Genomic DNA, 26,653 nt, shown 5'->3' on the forward strand with positions numbered 1-26,653 from the left:
ACTCAGCTTGCCCAAAATTATAGGGTTGAAAGTGAGACAACCAAGACTTGAACCTGGTATTCCGACTCCAAATTTTAAGCTCCTTGACTTTATTATCCAGTATACGCTTTCTAGTTTCCTCTCTTTCCACACCTCTCAGCTCCCCAACTGGATTAGAGTTTACTGTGGTGTTTAGCAGGTTGCTCTGCACAAGGTTTTACGCTGTGGAATACATAGACGGATCTGAGTTTTGAATTCCAGCTTTGCTACCTCTTTGCGGGGTGTTCTTGGATAAATTATTTCATCTGTCTAAGCCTCAGTTTCTTCATCTATAAAACAGTGACCATAATAGTACCCACATCATAGGATTTCAGAGAGAATTAAATGAAAAAAATCATTTAAAGCCTTAACAGAGACCATAGCATCATATTACTATATTATACAATTTAAAAGCTGTGTGAAGTTGGGTAAGATAGTTAATCTTGTTTAGTTCCATCATCAGTAAAAAAAATTGGGAAAATATTAAGTATCTTGCAGGGATATCATGAGGTTTAAATCAAATAACATTTGTGAAAGTGCCTAACACAGTGTTTGGTATATACTAGGAACTCAATAATTGTTAATTTCCAACCTACCTGCTTACTTTCTTTCTTCAAGGAGGAAATCAGTACATGTTTACTGGATTTTCAGTGACTCCTTTCCTGCAATGATTTTATGACTATTTTTTAGTGGTTCTATATGTGGATGCAAGTGTTCAATATCAAGGTGACTTTGACAAACTGTTCTAAAGCTCCAAGTAGAATAAAATGCAGTGTTCCCTCAGGGAGGCAACATAAAGGAATGTGGTAGCCCAGTTCAGAGTAACTGCCCGGTGAGTGGCCTCCTAGTGAAAACCCTGGAGACAAACAACAGGCCCACACGTGACTTTGAACGTGGACACTGGATTTCAAAGAGAAAGATTTATTAAAGAAGAGAGTGGGATTGGGGCCGGCCTGATGGTGCAGCGGTTAAGTGCGTGCACTCTGCTTTGGTGGCCTGGGGTTCGCAGGTTCGGATCTCGGGTGCACACTGACGCACCGCTTGTCAAGCCATGCTGTGGCGGTGTCCCATATAAAGTGGAGGAAGATGGGCACAGATATTAGCCCAAGTCCAATCTTCCTCAGTAAAAAGAGGAGGATTGGCAACAGATGTTAGCTCAGGGCTGGTCATCCTCACAAAAAAAAAAAAAGAAAAAAAAGAAAAGGGGTTCCAAAAGTGATTAACCGCTAGGGAGACTCAGAATTTGCATAAAAAAATTGAACTTGAGAATATTTTAAGCACTGATGCTCAATGTTCAGTTCAATGGATCCTCTGTCTACTGACAAAATAAAACCACATTGGCCATTTTCAAATGGGTATCATTGCTTAAGTCAATAATTAGGATTTTCTCAATTTTACATTCTACTTCCACATGTTTTTAAATTTGGCTACCACCTCTTGCTTAGACTGGAACTTAATGTGTGATGATATGCGATTTATTGCAAAATTATATATTTAGTTATTTTAGGATATCATTATTTTGTGAATTCTCAGTGTTCAAATACTGGGACATTCTGAGAAATGCTGTTAAGAAAATACAGTTTTTTTACTTTGGACATTGTTCAGCAGATCAGAAAAAAGCAAACATTATTATGTTGCCTAGGAGTCAACAGGAGACTTGCTTTCTCAAAAGATAGGATTAATTTGAAACCAGAGTTTACTGTTATATGTGTCTCTGAGCAACAGTGGGCACAGAGCTGTGTCTCATTCATCTTTTCTTTTCTGTTGCCTGGAGCAGTGCCTCAGACAGAGTAGGACCTCAACACATGTTTGTATCTTACATAGAAGTTGTATGTATAAAAAATAAATGCTTTGTTTGGAAAGTGCTTAAATAGTTTATTCTGTTAAGTGCCTTGAAGATGCAATCTCCAATTTTGTTTCCCTCATTAATTTCTTTTTCATGAAATTCTGCCTCTGTTTCTGACTCAATGTCACCTATTCCCAGGACCCTGCCCTGAAAACTCAAAGTACAGCTGAATTTCACTTTCTGCCCATCCTATTTTACAACACAGCCCACATTACTGTTGTGGGGTTTGTGCAAAGCTCTGTGTTGGGCAATGTAAGGATATGGGCGTTAGTGAGGTATCATCCTTGTTCTTAGGGAGTTAATGCAGTGGGAGAGAATTACACAGGCGAGTAATTATATTGCAAGGCAGAAATAAAAAGTGCTGTGGTTAAAGTATAAACAAAATGCTGTGGTTGCAGAGTGGAAGGAATAATTAATTCAAACTGGGAGGATCAGGAACAAGGAAGGAAAGAAACTAATATTTATCGAGGGCTTAAAGGTGCCAAAGGCAGGCCTGGTGCTTTCCCTCAGGCTCTGGGAGGGAAACCCTCCCTCAGGTTGTGTTTAAACTGCGCTGTAGGGTGTTTGGCCACTGGGGCCATTTTGGGTTCAAGAAGCAGGGAGAGCATGGGAAGATACCCTGCTACTGGCCCTGAGCGACTGCACCTGAGACAAGAAGCAGCTTTGCCATGAGATGGTTTGGTAGGAAATGGGGTTGGTGAGGGGAAGCTGGTTTTGGTTATGGTGAGGAGGTGGAGGGAGAATTCTAGGCAAAGATGAAGAATGTTAGTAAGAATAGGCTTTAGCATGAGGAGAGGGCAAACAGAGCGAAGGCACTTAGAGGAGAGGCAAGGCCTGCATTTATTTATTTTTTTAATTTTATTTATTTATTTTTCCCCCAAAGCCCCAGTAGATAGTTGTAGGTCACAGTTGCACATCCTTCTAGTTGCTGTATGTGGGACGTGGCCTCAGCATGGCGGGAGAAGCGGTGCCTCGGTGCGCGCCTGGGATCCGAACCCGGGCCGCCAGCAGCGGAGCGCGCGCACTTAACCCCTAAGCCACGGGGCCGGCCCAAGGCCTACATTTATGATGGTGGGTATAAATTATGGGGGAGGAAGAGAGCAGGGATTTGAGGCTGGGCTGTGGAGTTGTGCTGAGGACAAATGGGAGTGTCTGTGCAGTGGAGAGAATGATTCCGTGGTTCCAAAGGAAGCAAAGGCCAGTGGATCTATCAGCCTGCTTTGTCCTCTTGGGTGCTCAGAGCTCCAGGACGCTAGTGAGCGTTGGCCAGTCCCTACAGGAGAAGGGACCGAGTGTTAGTTTGTTGGCCTTGTCTCCCGAATAACCACTGCACTCTTTGAGAGCACAGACTGTCTTCATCACTGCACCATTCCCCATAATGCCTGGTACTGGACTGGGACTGGGCATGTGGTAGATTTTCACAAAATCGTAAATGATTCATGGCAGGCAAGAAGGTAAATTTCAGCAGAGTCAAGAGGCTAGTTATGGATTTTACAGTGCTGCAGAAGTTTAACCTGAAAATTAACTGCACAGTTGCAGAGAAGGTTAAAGCCATTTAAGACTTTATGACCAAGAATTATTTCTGATGCCATAATTTTACAGAAAGAAAACTGTGTCAATTGATTAACTTCTACAGTAATTCGTTAGCTGCTCATTATACTCTCCTGTTTTGACTAATGAAAACATTTAGAGCTGTATCTTTATGAAAGCTAAGTAGGCCAGGCAGTTTGCCTGTCTTAGAATAATTAGAGAATTTTGCATCATCAGCCAGTGGGATACCTACCTTTCCTGGAGCAGCTTCACAGAATGCTTTTTCTCTTTTTTTCCCTCCCTCATTAGTGTCTGTTACTAAACTGAGCTTAATTCTCCAGAATATCACTATAAAACATTTTACAAAGATTTATGGGGCTGATCTAAACTATTATTAATTTACTAATTAGGATGGTAAGAAGACAAATTTTGTTACTATGTGAGATAACTTAGGGGAATTTATAATGTTAGGGCTTAAAAATATTTTCTTAACTTACACGAAGGGCTAAACCAAGAAAGTCCAATTTGTGGTAAACAACCCCACTCTGACCTTCTGTGCCCATGGTACACATCTATAATCTATAATGCCACTCTTTTCCTCTGAGCCTAGAAATGACTTCAGAGTCTTTCTCAATGCAGCACTGCAAACAGCTGGGGTCCTGAGGTTGGGGTTGGCAAGAAAGATGAAGTAGATAGGTAATTGCCCCTGTAGGACTGTAAATCCCTCAAGGGTAGGCACCAGGTCCAACTCAGGACTTGACATACAGTAGGTTCTTAATGAACAGTTTTTGGAGTGAATGATGGACAGAGAAGTGGATGAATTAGTAACAGATGCATGAAGGAAATTTCATTTTTTTCTAGAACTGGTGCAGGAATGCCTGTAGGATGCATCCTTCTCTGTGTCGTGGGGAGTGCACCACGTATCACCATGCGTCTTGTGAACACTAGCTCATAGAATGATAGAGTTGAAGACTTTAGAGAATATCTAGTGACAACGTTTCAGTTTTACAGAGATGAAGATAAGGTGCTGAGAGGGCACACATCTGCAGCACAGGCTCCGAAGCTCGGGAGCCACTCTGCCACACTCCACACCTTACTAACTGTGAGATCATGGGCTCTTACTTTGCCTCTTCATCTGTAAAGTGGGGATGGTGATCTTGTCTGCCTTGTAGGGCTCTTGTGAAGCTTAAACAAGAAAAGGAATGCAAAGTGCTTAGTGTGCCTGGCACACGGTAAATACTAAAAAAAATTTTAACTTTTTTCCTTTTTTCCTTCTTTTCATTAATATTAGTTGAATCAGTGATGGTACTGTAAGTAGTTTTATCATAAGGTTTATCATATTATGTTATGCTGTGTTTTTTCCCATAAATAATCCTTTTTTCTTTTTTCATCATCCCCATTTTATATACGTGGAAACTAAGATGAAGAGAATATAAGGAATGGATTCTTATTAAATAAGAATAAAACATTTCCTATGTGGAAAACATAAAATTCCTAAATGCCATGCTCTTTTCTTTGGCAAATCGTATTGTTTCATAATACATAACATGCTTCATAGAAAATATATTTACAAAAGTTGTCTTTAGGGGCCAGCCCGGTGGCGCAAGCGGTTAAGTGCGCACGCTCCGCTGTGGCGGTCCGGGGTTCGCCAGTTCGGATCCCGGACGTGCACCGGCGCACTGCTTGGCAAGCCATGCCGCGCCAGCGTCCCATATAAAGTGGAGGAAGATGGGCACAGATGTTAGCCCAGGGCCAGTCTTCCTCAGCTAAAAGAAAGAGGAGGATCGGCAGATGTTAGCACAGGGCTGATCTCCTCACAAAAAAAAACAACAAAAAAGTTGTCTTTAAATAATACAGCAATGAAATTTAATAAAAAAAGAGTGGGCTGAATTGTCCTTTTAAAAAAACCTGAACATTTACATTATATATGCAAACCTACAGGTCAGTTATTAGCTGTAGGGTGGAAGGAGGAGGAAAGGGAAAAGTTTTAGTTGGCCTTATGTTGGTTGCCAGGAAACATACAAAGGCAGCAGGAACAGATGAAACAAACAAACAACTCCACGTTGCTGGGAAGGTGGCCTTCAGGGGCGAGTGCTTCATTGAGATGGAAACATTGCAGCTGCGTCATCTAAGGCCTCCAGACAAGAAAACGGAGTTTAAAACCACATGTTACTAGAAGCAAGGTTAGCCAAAGAGATTTTGAGAAGTTGCATTTCTAGTGCATTTAAAATGGGGATTAGAAGCTGCATTCTGTGTCAGTTGCTATAAACATGGGGGAAACTTGACCCATTTATAATCAAGCCAGGTTAGACAGAATATAAGGATGGGATGTTTTAAAATGATTCGACTGTGGATTTTGAAAATAAACTATGGAATTAAGGAAGTGTAGTGGTTGAGAGCTTTCAATTCCTACCTCTCAGCTTGGACATTTTGCCTCCCAATTATATGCCTTGAAATGTGCTTTCATTTTGGAATTCTATTGCTAAGTTGGGTTTCTTTTCAAAGGCACTTGTTGAAGGAAAAAGAGAAACCATAAGAAATAGTTGAAGGCTGCTGAAAAGAGTGAAGCCATTATGAGTTACCAGAATGCTGCATTTGAGTTGAACAAGGGGTCCCGGCCTGGGCCAAAGAGCTCCGAGAGGACAGAAGGTGCTACTGCAGGTGAAGACCATGGCACAGTTCTGCTGGAAAACCAGCTCAGTGTGGGCGACTTTGTCAAAATACAGAGGGCCTTTGAGGTAAGTGTTAATCTTGTTTACGGGAGAGTTTGAGTTGTTCAGGAAGGAGACTAGGATGAAAGAGAGAGAGACTTTTCTCCTAAAACTGTTTATATATTTAATCATTAAAACAGGGAATTGAAAAGAATTAGGCTTGGATTTAACACCAGAGTAATTTTTTCCTTCAGTTCTTTGGGCCAAATAATATTTACTTTGAAATTGCTGCCATTGAATATCATTACCATCAAGGAAGGAAAATTCTTAGATAAAATTTTTCTTAGAGATCAGTACATTTTTGGAAAACCAAAAGTTACAGTTGTGAGTGAGGAGAGCCAGATCTCGAAGGTGACTCCCAGTAATAACTGCCGTTGCGTGTAACATGGAAGTAGAATTCTGGAAAGGCAAACACACACCTCCAGTTTGCAAAAATTCTCCCTTGCCTCACCCCAAGTGACACAGCTCCTTTTCAAAGCTGATTTTGGCATGTCATTTCCCCAAGATCCCATGTGAGGGACCAGTCTCCCACTTCTTTTGTAAATACTGGAGCAATGCCAATAAAAACAAAATTTCAAGTTTTCATTTTAATTTATACATAAAATAAACCTTAGGAATTTTAACTATAAATGAATAATTTCCTTCTCTCTATCTTAGCTAATTAATTTTAAATTCTATAGCTATGCATAATGAACAGCATACATCAAAATGATTTTTAGTTTCTCATGTGGATAGGAAGAAGTGCTCTTCTGTGCAGTGGAACTTAGGTAGACGTGAACCTCCATCCTTTCTACCTCATTATGTTTGCTAAAATATGATCTCAGGGCTTCAGAAGGCCCTCTGGGGGGTGCTTGGGAGTATCCGTATTAATTTGAAACAGACATACAATATTTTGGAATACCATCTTGAAATTAATAAAGCTTGATGAAATCTAATTGGCACAAATTTTAATCTTTAGTGATCCAAAAAGGAAGAGTCACTAACCATTGAAAAACTCTGCTATGTCCTGTTTTATATAACAAGTTAGTAGCATAACAAGTATATGTTAGTTGTATGACAAGTTAGTTGTATAACAAGCTAGATTCTACCTGTATTATAAATTAATGTCCCAATAGTATCAATCATTTCTTTATAATAGAATCTATCATATTTAATAGCAAAGATATGCTCTGCCCTATACTTTTATCATTTTAATCTTCATATATTTGCTATTCATCCAACCTTATTTGTCTGAAAGATTTCAGTGCTGCTCATGTCCAATGCCCCAAGTGAATTTGGCATATTTTGATAGACATAGCAAACATTTTGACAGCTTGAGGACATTCAGAAAAACATAACAGCAGATTATGACAGCTTTGGCTCTGGAATGAACAGGAATGTGGCAGTTTTGTTCTGGTGCTAAGAACAAAAAGAATTTGAATGGTAGGGTCTATTAGGAGAGTCAACATTATAAAGTTGATGTGATGGAGAGTGAAAACCACTATAGAAGGCTGAGGGTGGGTGTTCTTTTCAAACTACTGATTAGTCTGGAGTGAACCCAAGTGAAATAGGACAATTCAACCCCAAGATTTTTTTTTTTAACTTTTAAATGTTTCAAAGTCTTATTCACTTATTTTGAAATTACCAGTTGGAAAAGCAGGGACTAATGATGGACCAAAGGGGAGAGAGACTGTAATTCAGAGTTTACATGAACATAGAGAATCTAATGACAGATTTTTTTAAAAAATTGACCTTTGCATACATATTTTCAAGAAGAAATGAAATCCATCCATTTTTAACAGACATAGAATGGAACAATCCAATGGCAAATGTGCACCCAGGACTAAAAGTGAAGCCCTTGAGACAACACAATTTCCAGACACAGCATGGAAACCTAGAGAAGAATGACACTAGACAATTTCAGTGGAGTCCAGTCCATCTGTCATGAGCATTCAGCCCACAGGCCACAGGCCTTTTACAGCTTGCTGTAAAAGGAAACATTGCCCTCAGTGGCTGTCCTGCAGCTCAGGACACCAAAGGCAGTGATTTGTAGTCTGATCCCTAAAGACAAGCTCTTGGAAATGCCAAGATTCTGGCACTAGATCCCTTTATCACTTATTTTGTTTTTTGTACACAGATTGCTTATTTGAGGCCGAAGAGTTGTCAGGTATTAGGTAAAGTCCCTCTGCTTAAATAACAGTGGCAATGCCTAACTGAAAAACGAGAAGCTGGGTCTTTGAATTGTGTAGCGAATGTTTCATATATATTTCCAAATGAAGTATTAACATACCATATAAATCTTAGTAGTAACATTTAGGAATAAAGGACGTAATGCTTACATTTATTGTACGATGGTATAAATGAGTCAGAATCATTTAAGAGCCAGGAGTCAGAATTCCTGGATTTGAATCCCAGTTTTGCCACTTACAATGTGACTTTGCGCGAATCTCAACCTCTTTGGGCCTCAGTTTTTTTAATTTTTAACATGAAGATAATAGGGTTGAAGTGAAGATTAAATGAGATGTTATCTGGAAAGCACTTGGAAGAGTGCTTTAAACAAAGTAAGTGCTCAGTTAATATCGGTATTATATATTCAGTGAGTAGAGATCGAACCTCAGGGCCTATTCTGTTCTCTTGATTCTAATTCATTCCTTTCCTAAAGAAAATTGAACTTCGAATAACACACACATCTATGCTTCTACATTACTTTTAGTTGTGGTAGGAAGTGGAAACAATACGAGTTGGAAAGACAAGTTCACGGAGAAGAGTATAAAATCTTTCCATCTCCAGTTCATATTTTATTAGTATGCAAAAGATTTTAATTGTCTTAATCCTCTTTAGAACAGAGAAATTACCTGGATAGAAGTACTAGAAAAGTAACTTGTGGATTTCGTTTTCTTTCAAGTGATGATCTCCTAAAAATCACATATCAGCCCAAAGGGAATGAGACTTGTATTATTCATAGAATTGTAGAATGGTTGTTACTCAAACTTTCCTGTAGCACTTGCAATGCCTAGAGAAACGACATGGTCTCTGGATATTCATAATATTTTGATGTCAACCATATTTTACATTTTCTTAGATGCTTCAAAAGCCAGCTGTTGTGTGAGGAAGGATGGCTGTGGTTTGCTGATTTTATAGGAATGCTGAGAAGGAGAGATTAAGGTCCAAGGGAAATGGAATTTTGGAAAAACTCCCTTGAGACCTGATATATATTGAGTTTCTTCTGAGAATCTGGCTATGTAGGTGTCTGAGTATTTCTTTCCTTGAACTCTTCTGTTGCTGACCTCTGCATGCCAGGACTTTCTGCTCCTTGATCTTGGATGCCCTGTGGCTTGTTTGGTCTGAGACTATAGTTTGCCTACACTGCTGGACTCACTGGGTTGGGTACTGACCTGCCTCTGTCAGTAACTGTGTCTGTATCATCTCCTGGCACATCTGTTTGAATATAGGGCCTGGCCCTACCCTGGCTACTCCATGCTGCCATTTGCCCAAGCCCTGCTAAACTTTTAGCTTCAATAGCTAGAAATGAAATCTCCTAAACCACGCGAAAGAGGTTAGCTATTTATGCTCAAAGTAGGAAGGGACGAGACAGTCAGCGTGAGAAAGGCACAGTAAAACTCCTAGCAGGAAGTCCCCCGAGACGTTCAGGGGGGTTCTCAGAACAAACTTGTTTTGAATGGAATCTGAACACAATGCCCTTGTGCTAACTTGTTCCCAAGAGATCAGAGAAGCTCAGGAGGCAATTCTGCAGGCCTGAAAATTGTGCTTGAGGTGTAATAAAATGATTACATCCCCAGAATTTATGATATCCTTATGCTTGATTGTCTCTATAAAATTCCCAGGATACTTGTAGACAGGTTCTATGGCAGGGCCTGTGAACAATGCTTCTTTGCTCCAACAGGACAATCAGGAGGGTTCTGATACCCTACCAGGCAAGCTAGGCTCTAGGGGAATACAGAAAGTCCGATACAGCCCTTTCCTATCTTTCCATTATTTATCCTTCTTTCTAAACTGTCAGGATTTCTCCCAATTCATTAAGGACCCAGTCTTCTCTTTGCCTTCTCGTTGCCTGTTGTTTCTTCCCTATTAAGTTATCCAAATGGACAGGACTTCCTAAACGTGTCTCATGTTCCAGAATTATTCTTGTCTCTTGCTTTTTTCTTTTCTACCCCAGGCATCACCATCCCAAATGCATAAATAAAATCACCCATCTTTGTTTCATTCCTTTTCCTCAGACCCACTAGATTTTGCTCATCTATGACAAAATGTGAGATAGTCTATGAAGACTATTTAAAAATATTTTATAGGTAAATCTGATAACGCTGTTAAAAACTCTGTATATCGGGGCTGGCCCCGTGGCTTAGCGGTTAAGTGCATGCGCTCTGCTACCGGCGGCCCGGGTTTGGATCCCGGGCGCGCACCTACGCGCCGCTTCTCTGGCCATGCTGAGGCCGCGTCCCACATACAGCAACTAGAAGGATGTGCAACTACGACATACAACTATCTACTGGGGCTTTGGGGAGAAAAAAGTGGAAAAAAAAGGAGGAGGATTGGCACTAGATGTTAGCTTATGGCCGGTCTTCCTCAGCAAAAACAGAGGAGGATTGGCATGGATGTTAGCTCAGGGCTGATCTTCCTCACAAAAAAAAAAAACAAAACAAAAAAGAAACGCTGGATTTAAAAAACAAAACAAAACTCTGTATATTGTGTTATCCAATAAAGTTTCAAATTAGAAAATCTTTATTTTTATAGGGTGTGCAATGTGTGTAAAATGTATCTAGTAGCTCATACATGGTAGAGGTTTATTTCCTCCTCATATAAAGTAGAAAGCAGATATTTCTCATGGGCCGGCAGCTCCAAGTAGGGATTCAGGCACCCAGGGCCCTTCCATCTTCCACCTTCCATGCTTGCCATGCGTCAAGCTGGTGGCAGGGGAAAGAAATGAAGGAGCACGTGGGGAAAGTTTGTGTGGTCAAGGCTTACATCCCTATTGCAAGAGCAGCTGGAAAGTGTAGACAGGTGTGTGCCCAGAAAACAATCCCACCCATGATCCTTAGAGTTTAACGGTAGGAAAAGTTCCGTCTCTCCTAACAAACCAACATGCTTTATTTCGTAGATTAGGGGGAGTCATGTGCTTAGTGGTGTTTTGTGTTTTGCTTTAGCTGCCAGGAAGTTCAAAGCTAAATTTAGTGTTCGATTGACACAACTATTTTAACATAGATTTTTCTATGTTAAAATTATCTGCTATTTTCATTAGATGACTCTTGTCCTTTTATCTTGCTTTAATGGTCCAACCACCTATGTATCCTCTGTTGTAACTGAACTAAAATTCTTTCTGGAAATCAGTAGAGGTAAAAATGATGAATAAAAATTTAACGTCTTTCAAGTGTGGTAAGATTTTATAAAGCACTTCTGTAGGTGTCATGTTATTTGATCCTCTCACCAGCCTGGAATGCAGTCAGGGCAGACATTTTTATTTCCCATTTACACATGAAGAGAATGAAGCTCACAAATATTTCGTTGAATTACCCCATGGGGCAGAGCCAGGGCTCAGGGGGAGATGGTCAACTTTCCCGCCCATTGTCTGGCATGGCTCCCACTGGCCACAAAGAAACCCCTTTTTGGGCTGTTGCTCAAAGGAACAGGAATCTAATGGGATAAAGACTTAATCAACAGAATGAACATGTTGAGTTAATAGCACACGGGCACTGTGCCCTGGTAACTTGGAATTAATGCATAATCAGCAAATAACCGACAACTCCTACAATAAAATCAATGCAGGGAAAGGGGGAAGACTGAAAGGAAAAAATAAGAATAAACTATTGCTTTTTTTAAATTATTTTTTCCTTTCTAAAGGCATCTCAATGGAGGTTTGTGAGAAGGTAAACAGGTAGAGCTTAATCTGTAACTCTATTATATAGTGCAGACTGCAGTCAGCAGCCCCAGTCAATTCATCACCTGCTGAACAAAGGCACAGGTCAGAGCATTTCTCACCCCAGCTCCTGTAGTAGAATCAAAAAACCTATTTTTGATGGCAGCAGAAAATCAGCAAAGCTCTTCAGGACCCCCTCCTCAGCATTAAAGTAATAGTGTGAAGACAAATCCAGTCCAACCACAGCTGGCACGATTGGAAATGACAGAAGGATGCTTTGGTGATTTGTCGGACTTGCTCGAATTCATGGGTGAGGTTAGCAGACGATGTCATCACCAAAGCATAAACAAGGGAAGTTGCGTGTCAACACAGATGAAAAATTGGTCTTCCTGAACGCTGCTGCCTTTGCTGAATTTTGTGACAAGTTCTAACAGCTTCATGCCTTTTCCAATTTCTCTGTGTGCTTTTGTAACAGGTGCTTGTAAAAATTGATCTGGACCAGAGAGGGTGATGAAGAGTGCTTTTGGTGAACAAACGTTTTAACCTTGAGCTTCGGCCAGGCCTGGGGCAGAGAGGGCAACCCAAAAGTTTGTTATAAAGGAGGGAGAAAGAAGCAGATGCCTGTTGCTTTCCATTTGTAATGTATCAACTTCGCCAGACCTGTAGACCAAGGGCACAGCCTACTTTTTCAAATTTTCTGAGAATTAAAAAGGAAAAATGAAAAAGACAATGCAAGAACTGAAATTTTGTGCCATTTTGACTTCACCTTTGTTACGTTTTACCAAGTATAGCATATCCAATGACGACACAAAACCCACCAACTCATTTGCTAGAAATAGGAAGCCTCTGAATTTAACATAAAATAAGAATTTAATAAAATAAAACATTCAGTTCCTCACAAGCACCAACCGCATTTCAAGTACTCAGTAGGCATTTGTGGCTAGTAGCTACCATATTGGATAGCACAGATTATAGAACATTTTCGTCATTGCAGAACATTCAATTGAACAATGCTGCTTTGGACCCTTCTCATGGCATCCTACTAACTTGTTCCACGTCCTCACTCTGGCCACATTTATATGGCCAAGGGGCTATTCTTTGGAAACATACCAGACTGCTCATACCTTCCAACCTAGAGGCCAAACTGATTCTTGGCCTCAGAGATACGAAAAAATATTTTCCTTCCCTCTAGTCTAAGACCTATGTTTCCTCATTCCTTCCCTAGGACTGTAAAGAATGGGAACATCCATTCCTTTCAGGGGAATCTCCCCCCCCTTCACCCCCCTTTCCCCTCCTCACAGGGGTTTAGTCTGGATGTATAGTTCCAACAAGTCAGTCACAAAATTATCTGACACTGGAACATTACCCAAATTATTTCAGTCATCCTGGTGATATTTTAGTTGTTTTAATGGCATTCCTGTTTCAGGGCCTACCAAGCTCTGATGCCTCCTGCCTCTCCCCCCACAGCAATTTCCCAGCTAACTCCTACTCATACTTTATGTTTAAATACCACTCTCTCGGGAAAAGCTTCTCTCACCACCCAGGCTGGATTAACACCTTACCAGGACCCTGTTTTCTCTTCTCATTGCTTCCTGTATGTTCTTTTTGTTGCTCTAATGATGGTGTTCTGATTAATACAATGCCAGTATTTGTTTAAAGCCCAGTAGAAGGCTCAGGCAGGCAGAGAGAAGTCAGTGTGAGATCCACAGATCCTGGAGGGCAGAGACCACGGTGCAAATGAAGTATCTGGAGGAGAGACAGAGCATCTAAGACCAGATCTTAGGGAAATCCTCCAAGGGGGTAGAGAAACAACTGGAGTTAATGCAATAAATAAAGAAGCAGGGTTATTTCCTAGAAATAGAAGGAGGAGAAGCAAAGAAACAGAAAAAGAGGGAGTAGCCAGTCATATATAATTTCATTTATTTTTGTGATTCCTATTTATTTAACAGTCCCTTTATTATTAAAAAAAAAATAAAAAGAGAAAGAATACGTTATTTTCATTGTAAAAAATCCAAATTACACATGGAATTCCGCTTACCATGGCCTGTTCTCAGCCACTGCACTGCCCTGGGTAACTACTATTCATGTTATTCCTTTCCAGTGTAATTTTTATTCATTTCTATCCATATATGCACATACACATATCACATATAGCTTTATTTTACATATATTTATATATATTATTATATTTCATACATTCAGAGAATGTATGAAATTGCCACACAATTTAATACTAATTATATGAAAAGATACTCAGATTCATTGAGAATTTGATTTGAAACTCTAAGCAAAAAGAAGACATTCTTGGGGCCAGCCCTGTGGCTGAGTGGTTAAGTTCGGCACACTCCACTTCAGTGGCCCAGCTCTGGTTCCGGGGCATGGACGTACACCACTCATCAGTGGCCACGTTGTGGCAGCAACCCACATACAAAACAGAGGAAGATTGGCACAGATGTTAGCTCAGGGTGAATCTTCCTCAGCAAAAAATAAAAAAAAAAAAAGAAGACATTCTTTTTTGTTCATCGGTTGGCAAAGATTAAAAAGATCAATAATATTTACTGTCGGCAAAGAATCAGGGAAATGGGCACAATTACTAAGATTGTAAATAGTCAATCTGGTAGGCAATTTTCCAGAATATATCAAATGTGTACTTTTTGAACCAGCAATTCCAATTCTATAAGCTACTCTAAATAAATTATGACATGTGCAGAGAAAAATATATGTACAGAAATATTCATTGTAATATTGTCTCTAAAATGGAATATTTAAAACCCAAATATTCATCAATAAATAAATGGATAAATAAATTATGATGTACTTTTACTACTCAGCTATTAAAAAAATAAAGAATAAGGAAGACATAAAATTGCCAAGACTTACTGTTCAGTGAAAATAAGAAAATTGCAGAACAGTGCATAGTCATATTCCAAATGAAAAATATGTGTGTTTGTGTGTGTAGACATGTCAATTATGGAAAAATAGAACTTGTTTGTAGCGGGGTAAGCTATAGCAATTGGCTTTGTGGGCACCTTATCTATACATAATTCAATATTAACTATTATTAAAATGTCAGCCTAGCTTAATAACCTAAAGACTCTGTGGTACTATTCTAAATGGATGTCTAATGATGCTGAATTTAAAAGCAGTACGTTTTATAGATACTTTGACCTCCTGCTAAGTAGTGTTTCTCCCTCAGCTTCCCTTCACTGAGTTTTAGCATTAAGAGAGGAAGATACTATTGCCTTCATTTTACAGGTGAGAAAACAAAACTCCAAATAAAGGGATTTGTCTGCATCTTTGTGAGTTGTTGGCAGAGCCAGAACGTTGCCCAAAGTGGTCTGATAGCAATTTTTGTGTCTCTTAGTGAACAACCCTAAACTTAGTTCTACTCAAGCTTATTTCTAATTTCCCAATGTTGTTTTACACAGTATTATTCTATGACTTGGCCATTGTTCTCTACTCTGACTCCCTCCCCAAACTTGCTATTATTGATAGAACAGATGAGCAGTTCTCTACAATATAGGAGAATACTAACAATATATTCATTCATTTACTCATTGTTACCACAGATACTTATTAAACGTCTACCCTCTGGAAGTCGAACACCACTTAGAGCCAGACCTTCCCTTGGTGAGGGGTATACCAACAAGTCAACCCACAGTAACTCTGTAATTGCTCAGTGCCCTGAGGAGAGAATAGTGTGGGGGAGCACATGGCTCCCATTGGGGAGGGGACTCCAGGAAGGCTTCCTGGAGGAAGTAACATCCCAACTGCCATCTGAGGCAAGGTGAATGGAGGTTGAAGGAGTAGTTTTCTAGAAAGAGGATACCAAGTACAAAGTTTGCATGGGTAGAAGTAGTATGGCACTTTCAGGGATCCATTTGTAGGAGTCAGAAGACTCATCTGCAGAGGGGCAAAGAACAAAAGAAGAGGCTTGGAGCACCAAGCCAGAGGCATTGGGAGGACCTTAGGGAGCCGTGTTAGATACTGACGTTTATTTTGGGGGCTGTAGGGAGACACTGATGTGTTTTAATCACAGAAGTGACACAGTGGGATTGGTATTTTGGAACTGATAACTAAGGCTATACTTTTTGAGAATGGTTTGGGGTGGGATCAGAACAGAGAGGAGGCAGGGAGGGCACTTAGAAGGCTGGTACAGTGTCCTGCTGGTGCAGAAGAAATCAGTGGAGAGATTCAAGTGATATTCAGGAGCCATAGTGCACAGAAGCTGTTGGTCAATTGAGTGTGCTGAGTAAGGTGGTAACATATATTGAGTTAGGGAACACAGGAGGAGAAATGGGTATTTTTTTCCCCTTGAACATTTTATTTTGAAAAATGTCAATCCTACAGAAATATTAAAAGTGGAAAGACAAGTACAGTGAATACCCATGTATCCTCCATCCAGATTCAACAATTGTTAACATTTTTCTATATTTATTTTATTTTTCTTTCTCTGTGTGTGTGTGTGTATATATATATATATATATATATATACAGAATATCTCTGTATCTCTCTATCTCTGTATCTATCACCATATATATGGTGTCTTATTTCATTCAGGCTGCTGTAACAAAATACCACAGACTGGGTAGGTTATAAACAACAGAAATATATTTCTCACAGTTCTGAAAGTTAGAAGGCTGAGATCAGGGTTCCAGTGTGTTCGGGTGAGGGCCCTCTTCCAGGCTGCAGACTTCTCATTGTGTCCTCACCTGGTGGAAAGGGATAGGGAGCTCGATGGGGTCTCTTTTACTAGAGCACTAATCCCATTCATGAGGGCTCCATGACCTAATCACCTCCCAGCGGCCCCACCTCCTAATGCCATCACATTGGATGTTATGATTTCAACATGTGAATTTTGGAGGGACACAAACATACAAATCATACCACATGGTTTTACCTGAATCATTTAAAAGTAAGTTCAGATGTTGTGATAGTTTACTCCTAATTAGCTCAAAATCTATCTCCCAGGAACAAGGGCATTCTTCTAAATAACCATAATAAAATGATCATACCCAGGAAATTTAACTTCATATATTACCTAATAAAAAGGTCTATATTAAAATATCCCCATTTGTTCCAGTAATGTCTTTTATAGTTTTTTTCTTTTTAATTACAGGTTTAATCCAGGATCACACATTTACTTTAGTTGATGTGTCTCTTTAGTTTCCTGCTAGAAGAGTTCCTCTACATTTTCTCATCTATCATGACATGGACATTTTTGAAGAGTCGTGTCAGATGTCTAGAACATCTCACAGTCTGGATTTTTTTTATTGATTCTTTGCTATTAGATGCAGGTTCACCGTTTTTGGCAAGGCTACTATATAAGAGATGTTATGTCCACGTCTTACACAACAATCAGGAGGCACATCATGTCAATTTGTTCCTTTATTGGTGATGCTATAAGTTGGATCCCTTGATTGAAGTGGATCCACTAGAGTTCTTCATTGTAAAGGTAACTTAAGGTGATACTTTGCTACTGTATTTTAATCTTTTTCAACAACTTTAACCCATTGGTTTGAGCATTGCCTGATGAGTTTTGCTTGAAACAATGACTACAATGGTGGTTGGAAAGTGGTGACTTTTAAATTTTATTGATCCTTATTTTCAATATAGTATTTCTCTGTAGGAAAGAGCCTTCTTCTTTCTCCCTTCTCTTTCTCCCTCTCATGCTCTTTCTTTCTGTATCTTTAATGTTACTACAGACTCTGGATTCATTTAATCTATTCAATGCATTATTATCTATTACCAACATTATTCTTTCTGATACTGAAATTGCCCCAAATTTGGCCAGTGTGAGCCCCTTCAAGCCAGCTCTTATGCTCTTTTAACGTGTTTCCATGAATCTTTTATCATGTCCTTGCTTTCTGGCACAAGATGATGTTCCTGCCCCAGACTTGGAATCAGCTATTTCTCCAGGGAGTGTCAGCTCCTTTAGCTGGAGAATGGTATTGAGAAAAACAAGATCTGGGTAGTTGTGTGCTCATTGCTATTGGGGTGTCGTTGCTTCCAGGCCCTTCTATTTGACAGAGCTAGAATATATACCTACCCATATTGATATCTATGCATATAAATGTATATTTTTAATAATGAGTTAATACTAGTACCTCCAATTCAATTCCAACACTACAGGGTTCTTCCCTATTCTCAGCCATTCTATATTTGTATTCTGTTCTCTCACATTTTGAACCTTTGCTCCAGCAGCACAAATATATTTACTCATATGCTGTATTCCATAATACATACAAAATAGTTTCAGAATTACTATATCAAGTGGGATATTGAGTATCCACTGAAATGGATTTGTTCAGCCATTTACCTTAATGAGCATTTAACTCATGTTAAAGCACTCAACATGAGTGAATAAAAGTCAACACTATTGGATTAAAAAAAAATTGGAGGAAGAGGAAGTCAGAGAGATTTGAAACATGAGAAGGATTTAATGTGTCATTGCTGGCTTGAAGATACAAGGGTCATGTGGAAAGCAGGAGAAGGAAATTTATTCTGCCAACGTTCTGAAGGAGCTGGGAAGTGGATTCTTTAGTAAGGAAAGCCACTCTGCTAACACCTTGACTTTTGCATTGTGAGACCCACAGTGCAGAACCCAGCTGAGTCTGCTTGGTCTTCCAACCCAGAGAAGCTGTGTGATAATAAAATGGGCATTTTAACCATGCCTCTTCCCACAAAAAGTCAATTCTCTCAAGAAAAAAATAGTGAAATTTAAGTTTTTTTTGGAGTTTTTTGTACTTACATTATATTTCACTAAGGGCACATGGTTGAAGAACTGGGCCTAAGGGTTACTAAAATTAACTTCTTTTACCACTTGGTTATGTTATAGACTTGTTGCACAGTTAAGTTAGTATGTATTAAATTTTAGATTTTTAAAAATATCTTTGTTTTAGTTTCATTCTGTTGATTATGTAAAACATTTGATTAGCAGAATTTGGTCCTGTCCAAAATGTCCATAAGACATTTGGTCTACACCAAAAGGTCCTTGATATTTGATCTCATCCAAAACATCCATGAGCATGTTTGCTCCATGACAAATGGCATTTGTTTTTTTTAAATTTTTTGTTTATTGCAGTAACATTGGTTTATAACATTGTATAAATTTCAGGTGTACATCATTGTACTTCTATTTCTGCATAGATTACATCATGTTCACCACCCAAATACTAATTACAACTCATCACCACACACATGTGCCAAATTATTCCTTTCACCCTCCTCCCTCCCCCCTTCCCCTCTGGTCACCACTAATCCAATCTCTGTCTCTATGTCTTTGTTTATTGTTGTTATTATCTACTACTTAATGAAGGAAATCATACAGTATTTGACCTTCTCCCTCTGACTTATTTCTCTTTGCATAATGCCCTCAATGTCCATCCATGTTGTCACAAATGGCTGGATTTCATTGTTTCTTATGGCTGAGTAGTATTCCATTGTGTATATATACCACATCTTCTTTATCCATTCATCCCTTGATGGGCACTTAGTTTGCTTCCAAGTCTTGGCTATTGTGAATAACGCTGCAATGAACACAGGGGTGCATGTATCTTTATGCATTGGTGTTTTCAAGTTCTTTGGATAAATACCCAGCAGTGGAATAGCTGGATCATATGGTAGTTCTATCCTTGATTTTTTGAGGAATCTCCATACTGTTTTCCATAGTGGCTGCACCTATAAAACATTGCTGAAAGAAATTGAAGAAGACACAAAGAAATGGAAAGATATTCCGTGCTCTTGGATTGGAAGAATTAACATAGTTAAGATGTCCATACTTCCTAAAGCCATCTATCGGACAAATGGCATTTGATAGGACCAAATGTTAAGGAGGTTTTGGCATGGACCCAATGTCTCCATGGACATTTTGAACGGGACCAAATATGACCAGATATCAAGGACTTTTTGGTGTGGACCAAATGTCTGATGGATGTTCTGGACAGAACCAAATCATCCTGCAAATATCAAAGACCTTCTGGCATGGATCCAATGTCTCCATGGAGATTTTGGACAGGACCAAAAATCAAGGACATTTTGGCAGGGACCAAATGTCTTATGGACATTTTGGATAGGACCAAATGTCCTGCAAGGACACATTTACATAGTGAAAAAGTCAAAACTGTATAAAAATGTATACTTAGAAAAGTTTTACTCTCATCCCTATTCTTTTCTACCCATCCTCCCATCCCATTTAGGTAACCATGTTTATTAGCTACTGAATTTTCTTTCCTGTGGTTTTGGTTTTTTTAAAATACATATTACATGTGTGTCTATGTGTATATTTTTTACTTCCTCTCTTCTCTCACATAAAAGGTAGCAACGTCCTCTTCATGGATCTGTAGGCTATGTTTTTCTCCCAAATTTTAATTCTGAAAATATTCAAATCTCCTCTTTCATCTCCACTATCAACACAACGGCCATCCAAACTGAGGAAGATTTGCAAACTTCAGGGCCATGTGAGCCATGGCCACAGCTGCATCAGTAAACACCGGAAGCACCCAGGAGGCTGGGGTAATGCTGGTGGCATGCATCACCACAGGATCAACTTCAACAAATATCAGTCACATTAGTTTGGGAAAGTTGGTATGAGGCATTACCACTTAAAAAGGAACCAGAGCTGCTGCCCAACCGTCAATCCTGATAAACTGTGGACCTTTGTCAGGAGCAGACACTGGTAAATGCTGCCAAAAACGAGACTGAAGCTGCTCCCATCATTGATGTGGTGTGACCAGACTACTGTAAAGTACTGGGGAAGGGAAATCTCCCAAAGCAACCTGTCATGGTGAAGGCCAAATCCTTCAGCAGAAGACTTGAGGAGATTAAGGGTGTGTGTGTATGTGGGGGGGCAATGTCCAGGTGGCTTGAAGCCACATGGAGGGAAGTTCATTAATATATATATATATTTAAGTCATTTTAGCTATAGTGCCTGTGGAATTTTCTCAACGGCTCTTTATTGCCATGTCACCCTCGGCCATCTTGCTGTCTCCCAACCTGTCCATCTCCTCTTTTTGCCACTATTCTCTTCTCTCCCCATCAGTTTAATCAAAGAACGAAAGAAAATCACTAAAACTGAATACCAAATTCTTCTCCTTTCCTTTGGAGCAGCTTGAACTTTTTTCTCTCTTGATTGATGTCTTACACATATCTCAGGTTTCACTCTCCATCTAAATGGGAATCTCAAGAAATTTTCTCAAGCAAAGATATTTTGGCACCAAATATTAACTTGGTAGATTTTTTGCCTTATAAGAACTGGAAAGAATCCACCAAAAGAATTAGCTATAGATTTTTAGTCTTCTTGATAAGAGCAGCTTCAGTGGAGGAGAAAGGAAAGAAGCTGGATTGCAATAGATTGAGAAAGTTGGAAGAGAGGAAATTGAGAAAAAGTGTGAACATGATTCCTTCAAGATGGCTATTTGAAAAGAGAAAGATGGGGCAGTAGCTAAAAACAGATGGTAACGTTAAAGGAAGATGTTTAATGATTCAAGTGACTTGATAACTTTTAAATGCTGATGCTACGCTCCAGAATGCTAGTGTCTCCTGGACGGGAGCTTTACAGGCATCTGGTGCCTGGTTTTTATGGCTGATTCCCAAGGGATGCCCCTTGATTGCCTGGCTCCGGTGGCCAGTGGGACTTGTGTTCCTGGGTCCCAGAGGACTCTAGCAACCAGAGGGATAGTTCTTAAGGCTACCACCCTTAGGGCACTGCACAGACAGTAGACTGAGGCCCACTTCCCAGTCTTTCTGTGAAGGAGGACACTTTGCTTATCCTGGAGCTTCAGACTGAGGGGCAGGCTTCAGGACTGCATGTATTTCGTGGCTTACGGAGCTGCTCTCAAGGAACGTAGGCTTTGGACACCATCTCAGCGCTTTCCCTCTGCCTTGTTCTAGCTTGTAGGTATCTCTCAGAAAGTAGTTTATACACTCATCTAGAGCCCTGATTTTTGCAATTGCTGCCCAGAGGATACCTCCAGATTGCCTGGCTCTGGTGGCCATGGGGCCTTACACTTGCAGCCCCTCAAGACTGCATATATTTGCATACTTTTAAAAGATGCTGCCTGAGGGTCCTGCAGTCACTTTGAATCTAGGTGCTGAGATCCTCCTCTTTGGGACGCTGATGGGTCTTAGCACATCCTCAACTACTTGTCACTATTAAAAATTTAATGGGCTGCTTGGACAAACACAGAAGTTTGAGAGATGACCAAGACGTGGGGCAGGGTTGAATGACAAGGTTTATCTCCTATATGAGGCCACTCTCTCAAGACTGAGAGAGGTGTTTTTTTCATCTACTATATAGAAACCAACACAGAGAGCCAAGAAAAATGAAGAAAAAAGGGATATGTTCCAAATGAAACAACAAGATAAAACCTCAGAAAAAAGAAACCTTAATGAAATGGAGATAAGTAATTTATTTGATAAAGAGTTCAAAGTAATGATCATAAAGATGCTCACCAAACTGGGAAAAAGAATGGATGAACATAGTGAGAACTTCAACAAAGAGAAGGAAAATATAAGAAAGTAACAAATACAAGTCACAGAGCTGAAGAATACAATAACTGAACTGAAAATTACATTAGATAGGATCAATAGCAGACTAGATGAAGCAGAAGAAAGGATCAGTCAACTCGGAGACAAGGTAGTGGAACTCACTCAATCAGAGCAGCAAAAAGAAAAAAGAATGAAAAAATGTGAAGATAGCTTAAGGGACTTATGACGCAACATCAGATGGACTAATATTCACATTATAAGGCTCTTGGAAGGAGAAGAGAGAAAGAAAGTGGTAGAAATCTTATTTGAAGAAATAATGGCTGAAAAGCTCCCCAACTTGGGGAAGGAAACAGACATCCAGATCCAGGAATCCCAGAGTATTCCAAGTAAGATAAACCCAAAGATATCCACACTAAGATACATTATAATTAAAATGTCAAAAGTTAAAGACAAGGAGGGACTTGCCCAGTGGTGTAGTGGTTAAGTTCGTGCACTCTGCTTCAGTGGCCTGGGGTTCACAGGTTCAGATCCTGGGTGCAGACCTACATACTGCTTGTCAAGCCATGCTGTGGCAGCATGCCACATACAAAATAGAGGAAGATGGGCACAGATGTTAGCTCAGGGACAATCTCCCTCAAGCAAAATAACAGGAAGATTGTCAGTGGATGTTAACTCAGGGCCAATCTCCTTTACCAAAAAAAAAAAAAAAAAAGTTAGAGACAAGGAGAGAATATTAAAAGCAGCAAGAGAAAAACAACTTGCTACATACAGGGGAACCCCCATAAGACTACCAGCAGATTTTTCAGCACAAACTTGGCAGACCAGAAGGGAGTGGCATGATATATTCAGTGCTGAAAGAAAAAAACATCCAACCAAGAATACTCTGCCCAGCGAAGTTATCATTCAGAATTGAAGAAGAGATATGAGTTTTCCAGACAAGCAAAAGCTAAAGGAGTACATCACCACTAAACTAGCCTTACAAGAAATGTTAAATGGACTTCTTTTAGCTGAAAAGAAAAAGGTGTTAATTGGTAACAAGAACACATATGAAAGATAAATCTTACTGGAAAAGTAAATATACAGTAAAGGTGGTGGATTAATTACTTATGAAGTAGTAAGAAGATTAAAAGACAAAAGTATTAAAAATAACTATGATTACAATTATTAGTTAAGGGATACACAAAATAAAAATATGTAAAATGTCATCTCTAAAACATAAAATGTGGGGGGAGGGTAGTAAAAATATCGAGCTTTAGAATGCGATCAAGCTTACATCGTTATCAACTTAAAATAGACTGTTATAGATAAAAGTTGTTATATGTAAGCCTCATGGTAACCACAAAGCAAAAACCTATAGTAAATACACAAAAGATCAAGAGAAAGGAATATAAGCATTACCATTAAAGGAAGTCATCAAACCACAAGGGAAGAGAGAAAGAGAAGAAAAAAGGAACAGAGAGGAACTACAAAAACAGCTAGAAAACAACTAACAAAATGGCAATAAGCATGTACCTATCAATAATTACTTTAAATGTAAATGGACTAAATACTCCAATCAAAAGACGTAGAATGTCTGAATGGATAAAGAAGCAAGACCCATCTCTATATGCTACCTACAAGAAAAACACTTTAGATACAAGGACATACACAGACTGAAAGTGAAGGGATGGGAAAAGATTTTCCTTGCAAATGACAACCAAAACAAAGCTGGAATAGCTATACTTATATCAGACAAAATAGACTTTAAAAAAAAGACTGTAATAAGAGACAAAGAAAGGCATTGCATAATGAAAAAGGGGTTAATCCAGTATGAGTATATAACATTTGTAAATATGAGGATACAACAATATGAGGATATAAGATTTGTAAATATTTATGCACCCAACACAGGAGCACCTAAATATACAAAGCAAATATTAACAGACTTAAAGCGAGAAATACATTACAATACAATACAATACAATTATAGTAGGGGACTTTAATATCCCACTTACTTCAATTGATAAATCATCCAGACAGAAAATCAATAAGGAAACATTGGCCTTAAATGACATGTTAGAACAGATGGACTTAACAGTCATTTACAGAACATTCTATCCAAAAACAATAGAATACACATTCTTCTCAAGTGCAATGGAACATTTTCCAAATAGATCATATGTTAGGCTATAAAACAAATCTTAATAAATTTAAGAGGATTGAACTCATATCAAGCATCTTTTCCCAACCACAATGGTGTAAAACTAGAAATTAATTATGTGAAGAAAAGTGGAAAATTTAAAAATATGTGGAGATTAAACAACATGCTACTGAATAACCAATGGATCAAAGAAGAAATCAAATGGGAAATAAAAAATACCTTGAGAGAAATGAAACTGGAAATGTAACATACCAAAATTTATGTCATGCAGCAAAAGCAGTTTTAAGATGGAAGATCATAGCAATAAATGAAACATGAAAAGTCTCAAATAAACAGCCTAACTTTACACTTCAAGGAGCTGTAAAAAGAACAAGTGAAGCCCAAAGTTAGTAGAAGAAAGGAAATAACAAAGATTAGAGCAAAAATAAATGAAATAGAGACTAAAAAGACAATAGACAAGATCAATGAAACTGGGAGCTAGTTCTGTGAAAAGATAAACAAAGTTGGTAAACCTTTAGCTAGACTCACCAAGAAAAAAGAGAGAGGACTCAAATAAATAAAATCAGAAATGACAGAGGAGATGTTACAGCTGATACCAAAGAAATACAAAGGATTATAAGAGACTACTATGAACAATTATATGCCAAAATATTGGAAAACCTAGAAGAAATGGATAAATTCCTAGGAAGATACAGCCTACTAAGACTGAATCATGATGAAATATAACATCTGAACAGACTAGTTACTAACAAGGAGATTGAATCAACAATCAAAAACCTCTCAAAAAACAAAAGTCCAGGACCAGATGGCTTGACTGGTGAATTCTACCAAACATTCAAAGGAAAATTAATACCAATCCTTCTCAAACTCTTCCAAAAAATAGAATAGGAAGGAACTCTTCCAAACACATTCCATGAGGCCAACATTATCCTGATACCAAAACCAGACAAGGATGCCACAACAAAAGAAAATTACAGGCTAATATCTCTGATGAACATAGATGCAAAAATCCTCAAAAAATATTAGCAAACTGAATTCAGCAATACATTGAGAAGATCATACACCATGATCAAGTGGGATTTATTCCAAGGTTGTGAGCCTGGTTCAACATCTGCAAATCAGTCGATGTGATATACCACGTTAACAAAATGAAGGATAAAAATCTGTCAAATGCATAAAAAGAATTTGACAAAATTCAACGTCCTTTATGATGAGAAACTCTCAACAAAGTGGGTATAGAGGGAACGTACCTGAACATAATAAAGGCCATATATGACAAGTGCACAACTAACATCATACTCACCAGTGAAAAGCTGAAAGCTTTTCCTCTGAGATTAGGAACATGACAAGGATAACCGCTATCACCACTTTTATTCGACATAGTATTGGAAGCTCTAGCCAGAGCAATTAAGCAACAAAAAGAATTGAACCCATCCAAATTGGAAAGGATAAAGTAAAACTGTCACTATTTGCAGATGACATGATGTTATGTGAAGAAAATGCTAAAGATTGCATCAAAAAACTGTTAGAACTAATAAATTCAGTAAAGTTGCAGAATACAAAATCAATACACAAAAATTCTCTGGGGTTCCTTTACACTAATAATGAACTATAAGAAAGAGAAATTAAGAAAACTATTCCATTTACAATTGCATCAAAAAGAATAAAATACCTAGGAATAAATTTAACCATGAAGGTGAAAGACCTGATATTGAAAACTACAAGATGTTAATGAAAGAAATTAAAGAAGACACAATTAAAGAAGACACAAATAAATGGAAAGATATTCTGTGCTCATGGATCATAAGAATTAATATTCTTAAAATGTCCATACTACCCAAAGCAGTATACAGATTCAGTGCAATCTCTATCAAAATTCCAATGGTATTTTTCACAGAAATAGAACAAACGGTCCTAAAATTTGTGTGGAACCACAAAGACTCTGAATAGCCAAAGTCATCTTGAGAAAGAAGAACAAAGCTGAGGCATCATGCTCCCTGATTTCAAACTATATTACAAAGTTATAGCAATTAAAACAGTATGATATTGGCATAAAAACAGACAC

The 26,653-nt window shown here is 38.8% G+C and overlaps 1 protein-coding gene and 1 pseudogene across 1 annotated transcript in view; both read left to right on the forward strand.

Moving 5' to 3' along the window:
- The first annotated feature begins 5,762 nt into the window (after positions 1 to 5,762).
- WDR49 (WD repeat domain 49) overlaps positions 5,763 to 26,653 on the forward strand; it is a 144,485-nt gene continuing 123,594 nt past the window's right edge. The window contains 1 exon segment of the mRNA XM_087440075.1: positions 5,763 to 6,132. Within this exon segment, the coding sequence (XP_087296201.1) occupies positions 5,968 to 6,132 (165 nt within the window). The 5' untranslated portion in view covers positions 5,763 to 5,967.
- On the forward strand, positions 20,309 to 20,853 carry LOC147915209 (large ribosomal subunit protein uL15 pseudogene; annotated as a pseudogene).

Source organism: Ceratotherium simum, chromosome 15 (genome assembly GCF_057802395.1).
Source record: "Ceratotherium simum simum isolate JZ-2026a chromosome 15, ASM5780239v1, whole genome shotgun sequence".
NCBI lineage: Eukaryota > Metazoa > Chordata > Mammalia > Perissodactyla > Rhinocerotidae > Ceratotherium > Ceratotherium simum.